The 13,190-nt window shown below is 35.8% G+C and overlaps 1 protein-coding gene across 14 annotated transcripts in view; it reads right to left on the minus strand.

Annotated features, from left to right (window-relative positions):
* The window catches only part of EPS15L1 (epidermal growth factor receptor pathway substrate 15 like 1), a 48,103-nt gene that overhangs the window by 24,735 nt on the left and 10,178 nt on the right, over nucleotides 1-13,190 (minus strand). For 4 of the 14 annotated variants that reach the window (XM_075736388.1, XM_075736395.1, XM_075736387.1 and 1 more), the window contains exons 7-21: nucleotides 12,939-13,064; nucleotides 11,356-11,415; nucleotides 10,787-11,023; nucleotides 10,050-10,207; nucleotides 9,438-9,594; nucleotides 8,624-8,686; nucleotides 7,031-7,116; nucleotides 6,571-6,643; nucleotides 5,884-6,045; nucleotides 4,835-5,032; nucleotides 4,392-4,556; nucleotides 2,131-2,257; nucleotides 1,957-2,007; nucleotides 1,460-1,596; nucleotides 327-387 (exon numbers count right to left, since the gene is read on the minus strand). In XM_075736388.1, the coding sequence (XP_075592503.1) occupies nucleotides 327-387; nucleotides 1,460-1,596; nucleotides 1,957-2,007; nucleotides 2,131-2,257; nucleotides 4,392-4,556; nucleotides 4,835-5,032; nucleotides 5,884-6,045; nucleotides 6,571-6,643; nucleotides 7,031-7,116; nucleotides 8,624-8,686; nucleotides 9,438-9,594; nucleotides 10,050-10,207; nucleotides 10,787-11,023; nucleotides 11,356-11,415; nucleotides 12,939-13,064 (1,861 nt within the window). Of the gene's footprint in view, nucleotides 1-326; nucleotides 388-1,030; nucleotides 1,141-1,459; nucleotides 1,597-1,956; nucleotides 2,008-2,130; nucleotides 2,258-4,391; nucleotides 4,557-4,834; nucleotides 5,033-5,883; nucleotides 6,046-6,570; nucleotides 6,644-7,030; nucleotides 7,117-8,623; nucleotides 8,687-9,437; nucleotides 9,595-10,049; nucleotides 10,208-10,786; nucleotides 11,024-11,355; nucleotides 11,416-12,938; nucleotides 13,084-13,190 lie in introns of all 14 variants that reach the window. The other 10 variants (XR_012832550.1, XR_012832549.1, XM_075736392.1 and 7 more) reach the window with 8 other exon arrangements.

The following is a 13,190-nucleotide window of genomic DNA, read 5'->3' on the forward strand; positions in this document are numbered from 1 at the left end:
AGAAAGCTTGGTGCCCATGAAGTACAAAACTAGGCAAGTGATTAAAAAACACTTGCGTTTTGACCTGGCATGAGATGTTAAAAGATAATTCCATAAAACAACAGATTTTCTACCAGTTGTTTGGAGGACATCCGGGGGGAGGAGAAAAGAAAAAAGTGAAGTATATAGTGTACGTGAAGATTTAACCTTCACAATCCAAACTAGGACCACAATGATATTTGCCAACAGTTCACAAGACACTTTATTCTCAACTTTTACATTTGATTCTTCTTTCATAAAGAGATACCTCCTTATTCATCTTCATGAGAAAATTTTTTTCATCTTACCTGGACCTTTTGAAGAGATACTGGAAGATGTAAAAGGATCACTGCTTTCAAAAGGGTCAGGCTAAATAAGAACAGATGTAGATAATTATTGTTCTGCTGTACTGTGCATTTATGCATATCAAAATCTCTTGCTTTAAGACAAATTATTTCCAATTTCAGACCGCTCTGTTCAGTGGACATATAGTAGGATAAAATTGACTGATTATATGAAATTCGCATTATTAGTGCATTTTGCTATCGATAGCCTTGAACAAAACACCAAGTACCTACAAGTGAAACACATTCAAGTGATAAGTGTATCACACTGAAATACAAGCAATATTAGTTACCAGGGCAAAATAAGAAATGACACCCAGAAGCGTTCAGTCTTTAAGCAACAGAGACTGAATATTCAGGTCAGGCATTTACATTATTATTAATTCAGAGACTCTGTATATCGCTTCTTTGTAAACAGATGGTGTTTGCAGTTGCTCTTCACTTTGAAAAGTCTGGTGTTATCTAAGTACAAACCTATATTGCAAGACAAACTAACCTCCCACTGACTGTTACTGGGATACTGTTCTAACACTTGGGTGGCAATAGTCAATGAATGCCATAAGGGTGAGGGAAAGGATTAATTAAAAAAACAAAACAAAAAATCCATACCCACCCCCAAAACAACCACACACATACACATAAGGACAGCTTAAGAACTGTGACTATACATTTGACAAACGTGTTCTGTGCAGTCCTTCCACTGTGTTGGCTCTATTGTCTGTTGGTGGATCAGTAATCCTTTAGCCAGATCAGTTCCTCGATCCGATTCACTATGTGACTGCACAAATAGAAACATCGATGGAATGGAGGTAATGGTGTGAATGAGCAGGTGCTGGTGGGTTGCAACTCCCAACAGAGGAAAAAAAAATAAAATCCACCTAACTGCATCTTCAGGTTGAATACACATCATTATCATGGAACTGGAAAGAACAAACTGCTGCTTGCCTTAACAATCCATACTTAATTTTAAGAAAATGAATCATATTTCATTGGTTAGGAGAAAAGTATTTAGTGATATTTTGTTCCTTTTAGCTTTCAGACAATAAGCTTGTAAATAGTAAAGAAATCTGTTATGTATAGATTTAAAAATTACTGACCTTTGAGGGTAAAGTGGGGGGTTTTGTGAATGGATCTGAGGTAAATGGGTCACTCTTCACCTGTTTCTTGAAGAAATCTTCAGGGGCAGAACTACGAAATGGGTCACTTTCCTTAAACGGATCACCTCCAAATGGATCTAGGAGAAGTATGAAAAGGTAAATAGAACCTAGTGTGTCCATAATGAACCATTCTATATTTGACATCATACTCACTGATGTAATTTTTCTTATAAAAGCAAAAAGTGATTTGGTAAATCTGATAAAACTTCCAGGTATTTACTAAGGTTGGACAAGTACATGTTTATATTAAGGTTATGGAGTTAATAAAGAGTTACATGCATGCTACTAACATCTTGATCCTGAATGCACACCCTGTCAGGTTTCTAAGTTCCCACATGCAAATCAAAAAATCCGAAGCCAGGGAAACCTTGGAAATCTTTGAGTCTGGCTACAAATTGTTTATATCATATCTGCCCTGTCATCAAAAGGGCTATTACCTGCTGGAGCAGGTGGTTGTTCTGCAAAAGGATCATGCTGGAATGGGTCACCTATGCAGAATAGAAAGATCATTTGTTTTATCCACTATTTAGCAAGATGATAAAAGTTTTGTGAAAATATCATTTACTCAACAATTGGTCTTCAAGGTCTCAGGTAAGCTGCTGTTCACTTACTGCCTTTGAAAGGGTCTGCTCCCTTAAATGGATCAGATTTGAAAGGATCTTCTGACTGGAATGGGTCTGTATGCAATTCTTGTGTATTATTGTTAAACATCAAGGCTTTATTCTTAAATGGATCATCCTAAAAATTAAGAGGAGAAACATTACAGCAACTTACCACGATTAAAATGCTCAGTTACCCGTTTAGCAGAAATTCTACGGTATCTTGGTTTCTGTTTAATGATCTTAAAAATTACTTCCTAAAGAACGTTCTGAATAAGTGGCTTCTAAGCAGAAGTAGAAAGAAATATGTAGCCTGAGGCTACACAAAAGTCTATACAGATAACATGAGAAACAGTTTAACCTTTTACTATTAATATATTCACTTCTCAAATACTTAAATAACAAAACCAAACAAAACCCTCAACCACCACGCTATCCAAACATTCTTCTCTCCCAGTTATTTCACAGCTCAGCTTCAGGTAAGACAGTTATTTAAAAAAAAAGGATCCACAAATCATTTGTGGACTACAAATCCAAGAAATTACTAGTGAGTAGTTACACTCAAGATTGCTTCTTGTTGGCTCATTCTTGAGCTTAAAGCTAGCTCCAAGCACTGATTTCACATTACAAAGCACTACACGGCAGGAAGAGTGTCACCCCAACACTTTGATGATAGAGAGGTTTATCAGCGGAGGCCAACGTATAGCTTTGCCAAGTTACAAAAAAACCCTGTGTGAACAAGTAGCAAACTGAAATTATGAAACAACATCATCACATTTGTTGGCGTCTCATACCCCTGTCTTTTGTCTGGTTTGGGTCTCTTTGATGAAACCAGTCCCTGCCACAGTTGCCATATTCGCAAACAGCACCTGTACACAGAGCTCCATTGACAGACAAAGCCATTCAACTCTAACGTCAGCAACATCTAGTAACAACTACCCGCTTACACTGCCCCCAACAGTAGAAAGATACGGGATTTCTTTCATCCCTTTACAAGATGCAAACAAAGAAGTCATTAATTAATACTTCTCAGAACAGCAGGGAGGGAGGTGGGGAGAGGAGGAAGAGGAAGAATTAAGAAATAGGAAATGGACACAATGGTTTAAAAAATTTGCTATGAACATATACTGGAGTTTTTTTTCCAGTAAGTGATTCTCAGGTTTTGGAAAGAAGAGAAATATCTGGCAGTTTCCAGTGGAAGTTAAACATAAAGTTTATGCAGGCCATGCAAGCACAGAAACTAAACACTAAAGTGTTTTCAGGCCATGTCTCGCAATACATTGTTGTTTTTAATCTACAATTTTCTTCTTTCGAGCATTTTGTTTTTTACAGAGAAAGTGTAAAGCAGGGCATAAAGGCAGCATGTCTGCTGAATACTTATTGATATGCTATACACGATATATATTTAACTTCATACTAAACCTATAGTAAATACTGTGCTTACAAAGGTTCTGGAAAGTATGTTACCGTAATAAGGAAGCACCAAGTAGACGTGCAAGTAGAATCAAGCAAGTATGCAACTTCTGTATTTAAAGCGAAGAAATAGGCTTAAAAATGAAAAATCTTGTGATTTCTTAAATATCCAAACCAACGATACCCAAAAGAAATTGACTGGAAAAATCTTTAAGAACCTGAGGGATCTTATGGATTGGGAAAAACACTGATTAAAAGAAAACATAATAAATTAGTTAAATAATACTGGAATTGTTTCAGCAGAAGAGAACTATCTATGTATTTTGGGAAGGGAACATGTTTTTTACTGAAATACATAATAAACATAGCTCATTGTAAAGGAGAAATTTGATTAGGTTCTTTTGGAAATAAGGAAGTAGTACATCATTAAAGGGAAGTTTACAGCAAGAGAAGGTTTCACCTTGGTAAAACGGAGAACTTGCAAGAAACCAAACCAGCTGAATTGAAAAATAAAATCTTACCTATTTCCTGAGGCTTAAGATGTGCCAGGTTACAAATCAAGGGGCAACATGACCTTTTCTTTTTGTTTACATAATTACAGTTTGCTTACATATCCGTTCCCTTAGGGTTACACAGGCACAAAATCCTAACACAAGATCTAACCCAAAGCTTAAAAGTCTATGTTTCGATGAGCATTAAAACCTTTGCCTTGCACTGAAGATTGCCACCTTGCAGGGATCATGGTATTTGCTAACAAACCAAAAGCCAACTAAACAAACATCTTAACAATTTCAGATTAGGTGCAAGTTACAAACCTAATCATTGTAAAATACACTAAAGAACAGTAATTTTTTTCTTACCATAGCTCCGTAATTGCTTCTTTCTGTCTGCCCAAGGCCTTCACTTATGTCTGCTAAATTCGTCAGACTACCACCGTGAATCCCATTGAGAGCTTCGTTATATTCTTCTACACTCTTATTGACTTCTTGATGACTCTCTTGAAGTTGAGAAAGTTTACTTCTTGCCTAAGCAGTGAAGAATGCTTTAGTATGTTAGGCATTCAGTAACACTGTCATTCTCACATTCTCGTTAAATATGGTTGCCACAGAGTTGCATTCCCCCCCGCCCCCGAGTTGAAATCTTCCTGACTCAAACTGGGAATTAACCTACTAAGCACCAGTCAAGGAGGCTTATTTCATGAACCAGTACTTTTTTCTTCTCTTCCTTCTCATCTTTCTAGGTGATGTTCAACACTCAGTCTTTCAAGAAGCCAAAAAGAAGTTGTATAAACTACAGTGAATACCTGGTTTATTTCTTCCTGTGTTGATTTTAGAGATTTGATTATTGTTTCAAGCTGCACTTTTCCAGCCTGGATACTCTGCTCTAGCTGAGTCTCTTCTTGCTGGAGGCGATTCAGCTCTGCTTTTGCTCTATTAAGGTCATCTTCCTGTGATTTTAAATCTGATTCCTGAGATTGAATCTGCATTTTTAGTGATGAAATCTGAAACAAAATGTTACAAAGATCAGAGTGGAATTTGAAATAAATGTAACTTAATAAATTATGAATGTATAATAAATAATAGAAAGTTGTAAAGCAACCTATCAACTGCTAAGGAAAGTAACAAAAACTTAGCATGAAGAACTGCATGGTTCTTATTAAGTTACACAAAATCCTTGATAAAAGCACATTCAATAAACCCAAGAAATATTAATATTTTAAATGACAAGAATACCATACTAATTAGGTGATTAAAAGGTATTTCTTAGATAGTTACCTTGTAGTTTTCAGAACTTGGCTCCTTTTCCATTGAAACATTTATCAAGTATCATGATTTTTTAACTCTGGTAAGAGTTAAAATTACACAGTTGCATATGACTCACCTTATACACTTTCTTACATGACCTTATACACTAAGTTTCTACATTAAGATAACGTCCTACCTACACTGGCAATTGTATCCCCCTGAAAACTCACTTTTAACTCAGAATACTGACGAGGTTTGCAGTGATCAAAATATGCACCGCTGCCCATGGACTGTCTCCTGGGTCAGGAATAATGCTTCTCAATCAATTACCCTATTAGGTTGAATAAATGTTTCATATATTCACAGAACAATAACAATTTATGTAGAAAGGACCTCTGGAGATTATCTGGTTCAACCCTCCATTTATGACCATTATGAAAGGTATTTAGGTTAGCAAAATTCTTTATTGGACCTATGTATTTGTGTGGAAATGGCTATTTATGGTAAAAATGAATAAACAAAGCAAACTTGCTCATTAAATAAACAGAATTTCCTTCAAAAAAAGACACAATACTCTCGAGCATGTCCAGAATTAATGTATACTCACCACCTGTGTTTCTTCCTGGCATTTCTGCCTTACGTCATTCAACATATCTTTCAGTTTGGCTTTCTGCTGGTCCATTTCATCCAGGCGGTCTTGGGCATCTTGTTTCTGAGCTTCTAGCTCTTGCAAGTTACTTGTCTCCCTGTCTAAATCATTTTGCAGTTCCTGAGAAAAATTCCACAGTTTGTAACTTACATCTAGCTGTTATCTTATAGGAATGATCAACCACAGACAAACAGGCTAGCTAAATCCAGAAGATTTTCTATGTCATATAGGCTATTCCTCGCATGCGTATGTTTTGTTCTTGTATGAGACATCAGGAAACAAATTAGTGCCCGCAAGATGGAAAGAGACTGTGACACAGAGCACATGTAACTGAGCTATCCTAATTATCAAAACCAATACTCTTTGAACAATGATTTCCTAAATTACAGTATTAGTCAAGCATTAACAAAAAAGACATTTCAAACTGTTCATGTATCATCTTCTATTTATCTTAACCAGCATCAGAAGAAAATATTTCTGATGGAGAACAGGAAAAACAAAGATCTTTCTGTAAGTTAGAGGAAAATCCTGTGAAAGGAGGAAAGACTTGCCCAGAAGTAACATAAGGAAAGACAGAAGAAAGAATACTTAATTCCACATAAATTATTCTAGTTTAAAATGAAAACTAATAAATAGAGTTTTTACCTGAACTTCATTGGTTTTCTGTCTGATTGATTCTTCCTTTTCCCTAATGTCCTGCTCTAGTGAGTATTTTTCTCTGCAAGATAAACAAGCACGTGTGTTCATGATTAGTTAAATAATACAACACACACACGCAGACACACAAAAATCAATTAAATATTAATCTGGAAACACCACATAGCCAAAATGCCAGCCCATATTCTGATATATTCTTTAAGGGAGTAAAGGTGTATACATATCAATTATTCTTTGAAAAATACTATCTGTGCCATAACCAATCTTCCAAAGTCACCTGGTAGAATCCATAATTCGCTAACTGTAGGGTATCAGTGGGAGATTGGCCACCAACTGCAGTGACAAGTAAAGATAAACTGACTAAAAGAAAACAAAAGTAACAGATGCAGCACTACTATATACTTGATTCTCCTACTCCAGGATTTTGTTAATAGTCCACAATTATTACCTCTGCAGCTGTGCAATTTCTTGACTAATATCATCCAGTTCCTTCACCCCTGTAAATTCTCCTGATCCAACAGAACTTGAACTATCCTGTTAAGAATGAAATTGTCTATTAAAATGCCAAGTTGTAACAGAAGATCTTCCTTTACAAAGACTGAGGACAAAGGTGGGACACAATCCTCATTATATGCATTTCCAAAAGTCTATGGGAGGCATCAAATTATTATGCAACAACCACTGAGCACGCCACACAATTCTATCTGTGAGACAGGAGAATTTTCTCTGTGCCCATTTAACAAATGGGATAGTCAAAATACACAGCTGTTAAAGGACATGCACAATGTCAACAAATAAACTGCAGGCAACAGTAAAATTAAAATTCAAAACCCAGCTCTGCTACAGTTGACAGCAAAGCTTCCAGGGAACTTAATGAAATCAGATTGTAACTTCAGTCTTCTTGAGCCCCGCCACAAATTAACGCCAATTTCTGTAATTATACCAATTTCCTGCAGATCATTTCTACAGCCATTCAGGTGTAGAACAGGGAAGATGCAGAGGGTATCCCTTTTAGATAAGAAAATTGTTATTATAAGTTATTAAGAAAGGATCTCAGCATTTGGTACAAAATTTTGTCATTATTATAAAAAGGATTGCTAGTTCTTTGAAAAAAAAATAATCATTGCAACTGAGCAAAAACTGCAACACTGAACTCACTGCTAGTATGACGAATCAGGAGACCTACCATTTTTAAACAGCATTTTAAAAAGAAGAAAGTACAGTTTGCTTGCTTTGCTCACTTTGAGATTGCTGTGGTAACCACAGAAAGTTTGGCTTTATTCAATATTAAAAAAACTGAAGAACCCAACCAACAAACTGCAAACAGATAGCATAGTAAAATGTGACATTTTTTGAGCATGTCTTTTGCTAATATGCCATTAATTAATCATAAATAACTACAACAACCCCGGCTAATTTTTCAAGCCAGCAAATCAAAAGCTTCCGATATCACTTTTCTATTTTCAGACCAGATATAGATTTGTTGAGACCCCTGTACGCTGTACAGGATCATAATAAGGTGTTACCTAATATGATTATGAAATAAGTGAAAATGAGCTGCTGCATTGGTTAGGATAACACAGTTCATTGTTCCACATTAACAGAAAATTAATCCGGTATGTTCACAGTAGCATACAGTTTATTTCATGTTCTATTCACCTAAAACCACTGTAGATGGAAAAAAAAATAAATACAATGAATGGAAAACAATGGGAAGCTTAAAGCTCTTGCACCAAAGTATATTTATTGCCCACAGCTTCAGAGAATTAGTACGTGAGTAACTTTAACATGCCAACATTGTGTTGCCTGTCAAAGAACTTCTCGACAGACCAATGCATCCCAAATCATTGAAGGAGCAGTATCACCAGGTCAACAGCCAATGCTGGTAACTTCACGCTACTGTGACATTATCATCATGCCAAGAGCAAGTGTCACTGAACACAAGAGCAAAGAGACAATATGTAGAAATAAAAACTTTTTTAAAGTTACAAGCAGCATACATAAGCGAATTTGCATTCTTTTGGACGTTACAATTACTCACACGACGCATTTCTGTTAGTGCTGAGATCTCAGTTCCTACAGGGGTCAAGTAACCTGACAGAGTCTATAGAAAAAGGATATAGGAAAAACCTTAAAAGGACCAGAGCAATAGCAGCAATTAAAATACACTGAGAGGCTCAAAAGCTTTCTGGTTAGTGAAAGTCAAAAAAGGAAAGGAAAATACTGTGTAATTTACAGAAAGGACAAATGTATTGGCATGATAGAAGTACTTATGTGTTTAAGTTTCAGAAATTAACACACTATTGAGGAAAGGAACAAAGCAGAGTTCGGCCAAAAATCAGACACTCCAGTAAAATGGTATTAACAGTAATGAATACAGGACTATGGACTGTCACACTAACAGGGGATGAATCCACCACCAACTCCGAGAAACTAGGAAGTCATCACTCTTCCTTTAGCCATTAAAAAATTGTACATTTTCACGGGAGGAATTTGGTACTGATCACAGTCAGGCACAGGCTACTAAACCAGCTTTCAATAGTTGCTTTTAACAGTTCCCTGAAGTTAAATAGAACCTTCTGTATGATAAAGGAGTATTTTTCATACTAGACTTTTCTCAGTGTTATTATTCCTTTATTTATGCAATATTCTACTGCATTTTTTCTTCACGTTTTGTTAAAAAATTATGTATATTTTCAACTATTAAAGAATTTTGTAAGAAGAGCTAAAAAAAAAATAAATTGGCAATTCTTTACCATAATATTACAAGAAAAAATTTGCAAAATCAATACTCAAAGCCCACTACTTTCAGAGCACATCAGTTCAGTATTATCTACAAATAATCAGTAACTTACCTGTATGGGAGTGTTCCTCTCTGTGGGAGGGATCATATCTGGGGACAACACTTGTGGAGGATCAATCCCTTTACTGACCTTCTGTTGAATGAGATACATTGCTAGTGCAAACTGATCTTTGCTTAGCTTTCCCATCTGTCTTGTGTCTGCCAAGGCCCTGGTAAAAAATAGATCATACTTATAAACAAGAAAAGCTTATTTCTCCACTACCAAGCAGCCTGAAATATGACATATACATGTAATTTTCTTTTGATTCAGCCTCATCAGAGCTTGCTTATTCTAGTGAAAGAGTTCCATAAACAGAGCAGTATTTTATTAGATGTATTTAACTGAATAGAACAGTGTTACTCTGAGAAAATATTTAGAGCACTAGAACTTCAAAAAACAATCACAATTCACAGACTGACCTATGCCTCACTCCCAGAAAAGCAAAGTGAGTATTTCTTTCTCCCTTATAGCCCACAATCAAAGTATCGCAACAGGACAAGTAAAAGAGCTCTAGGGAATTTTTGTTTTGTTTTGGTTTTTTATGTTAGGATCACTATTCTGGCTGGATAATCTGACTTTCCAGATCAGCAAGTTACAAAAATACAGCTACTAAGGAATTCTTACCATATATGTGCTAGGAGATTCTGAGACAGACCTGAATGCATAAATATGTCCTTTACTTCTTGGCCACTCACAAAACCATCCATGTCTGTGTCTGTTTTTAAGAAAATTTCATCGTATCGCACTTTTTCAGACATTGGTACTACCCAGTTCACAGAGGGCTGTAAAACAAAGTTTTATATTTCAAAAGAAGATAAACAGTCTTTATCAAGACAGTGAGTACAGGCAACATTGTTCAGAGCTGGATGTGCTGAACATCTTGCACAATCAAATCTCATTGATAAATAGGTATTTCCCCTTTTCCCATGAATGTTTTAGATTAATACTTTTTATCTGAATTATAAATAGTGATAAACAGCTATTCATCAGTTGAAAAGCATTCTTTGGAGATACGGACCCAACTAGGCATACTAAGTCTTCATGCTAATAACACAGGAGCTTTAGAAGGTAGATTAATGATTTCTTTGATATTAAAGCAGATACATGAATAAAACCTTTCTATGGTTTCACTTTATATGAAAAGTGAAAATTTGCTGTAAGATTTGCTACCTCATGGTCACTCTGACTAAAATTCACCTGCTATTCTTCCAAGTCTTACCATTCTCATTTCATTCCCTCCACCCAAATCACCCAAGAACAAACACATTTTCAGGAAAGTGCTCACATGAGGCAGAAATCAAAAAGCAGTTTTATTTTTTCCTGCAGTTTACTGATACAAAAAAAGAAAAAAAGATTTGTACCTGTGCTTGTTTGATGCTGTGCTTGGGAGACAAACTCCCTGTGCTGTTCAGACTGTTGACACTACCATGCGATGGGGTAGAACGGAGGCTGTCTTTTGGTGGAGGACTTGCAGGGAGAACAGGAACTGCACCAGGAAAGACAGGTGTCTTCTTTCTTTTAGAAGGTGGTATGAGAGAAGGGGGTAATAGTGAAGGAACTGGCTCTTTCTCAAGAGCTCTATAAACCAAATGCATTGCCTGCAAAGGCAAAAAGGTCAGATACCATTAACAATTAGAAGAAAAAGCAACAAGATTTTCCAGTATCAGTCATTTATATATCAGTAAAACAAAGACAGTAAGATTAGAGATGTAAACCAGAGCAGATAATTTTGAATGTAATTCCAAAAAGTTTAATCTTGATGACACAGGCAAGAGTCAGAAGATGGATTTGAGAAAGATCATTTAATAGCTCCATGTGAACAATTTAGATTAGAACAGTCAACTGTGGCACAGAAAGCTGCAAAGCTCTTGAGAAAAAGCTGAGTGATTTAAGCAGACACACTGTGAATTGAGAATTTAAAGCAACCTACCACAGCAAATTCGTCCTTGTCCAGGTGACCATCTTTATCAATATCACTGAGATCCCAGACCTACAGCAATTATGATAAAAACAATGATTTAGAGAACAAGTTGATGCTTTTTATGTTCATCACCATTATATTAAGCATGCTCTCTAAAGACTCCTAACTGAATTTTGTGAAGATCATATTAGTTATATCAGACCTAGCTATACATTCTCTGACGAAACAGACCGGATTAGTTTTCTGGCAATATGAATCAACGCTGGCTCTAACAAATTCTGGATGCAACACAGGCAGGTTTTTCATCTTTCTGTGTTGCAATTAAGGAGCCATCAAGCTGACTAGAAACATCCAGAGGTGGCTATCAGAATTGTCCAGAGCATGTGGGCTAGCAGATTGTCCAAATCTGTCTTAAAAGAAAGTTAAAATATTTTAGAAAGGTCAATACATTTCTAATTTACATTCCATTCCTAAATTTCTAGTTTTCATTTTTAGTAAAAAAAAAAATGTCCATCCCTCAGAATTTTCTATAGGAGAGAATTTAAGCATCTATTAATTTTAGTTCATTATTAGGTCGAGTACAGTCAATGAAACTTGCAGGAGATTTAGGATACTCAGCCATCAGCTAGCACTGTTTAATCACGACTATGACTTGGAGACAGTCTGGTAGAGTGGACAGAATGCTAAGACTGAGGCTCAATCAATCATCCGAACTCTACTCCCAGCTTTATCACTGGACTCTGGTACAAATTGAAACTAGGTGACTAGTCCTTTGCCCATTTCCTCAGTCCCCTATCTTGTCTGCAAACTCTTCTGGAATAGGAAAAACTTTCCTGAATTTCCACCGTGACAATAACAATGTAAAACACAAAACCTTTCAAGACTGAGTACTTCACAATATTCAAGTACAGAATTAAAACAAGTCATACTTAGACTTTGTAGATAATACAGAGAAAGGCAGTTCTTCCTGAAGAAATTAAAGTATATAAAAGCAGATACGGCTCTTACATGGAATGTATTCATTCACAGTCATATCAATATGCGAAACATTAAAGAACACAAATTTTAAATGGAAGCAGAAAAATACTTTAAGGTCTGCTTCCCTTGCAAATATGCAATGGATGCACTCAAATCTCAGGAAAAAAAAACAAAAACAAAACTTGACAATTTGACAGCTACAATAAACTGTTTTAAAGTGTTCTCTTGTACAAACAGTGGATAAATTTAATAGTATGTCTAATAACTTTTATTTGGAAAAATGGCAAAACAGTGGAATATAATGTTATAAAAGCAATTATGGTTTAGGAGAGATCTTTCTTGTTTTTAGACAACCAAAATCAAAATTTCCAGCTCTTAAAATGAATACAGAGATAATTAAGCCAATCTACTCTAGGGCTCAAATTACTACTATTATTCTTATTTCTAAGTGGAAGACTTCAGAGCCACTTAATAATGTTCTTGCTTTATAGTAGGCACTCGACGTAAAATCTCAGCCAAACCCTGATCTATGTTGATAAGTTACATTTAAATATTTAACACTGCAACTATGAGAAGATAAATAGAGAATAGCTAAATCTAAACAGTGTACTTACCCTTCCTAGGATATCAAGAGGTAGCTTTGAATTCATCAGTACTGGTTTTACTTTGTCTCCTGAAAGTAAACCATTTACTGGCAAAAGGCTTTCAAAAATACCATCAAACTTTGCTTTTTCTTCCACCTAGTTGGTAAGAAATAGCCTGAATAAGTAAAAAAGTGTGCCTGTGTGAGTGTTGAAAATGAGATCTTGCAAGAAATCAAGATTGGTCAGTAACGTATTCATTCTAAATTTCCAAGCTTTCTTGCA

The sequence above is a fragment of the Balearica regulorum genome, chromosome 26 (genome assembly GCF_011004875.1).
Source record: "Balearica regulorum gibbericeps isolate bBalReg1 chromosome 26, bBalReg1.pri, whole genome shotgun sequence".
Lineage (NCBI taxonomy): Eukaryota > Metazoa > Chordata > Aves > Gruiformes > Gruidae > Balearica > Balearica regulorum.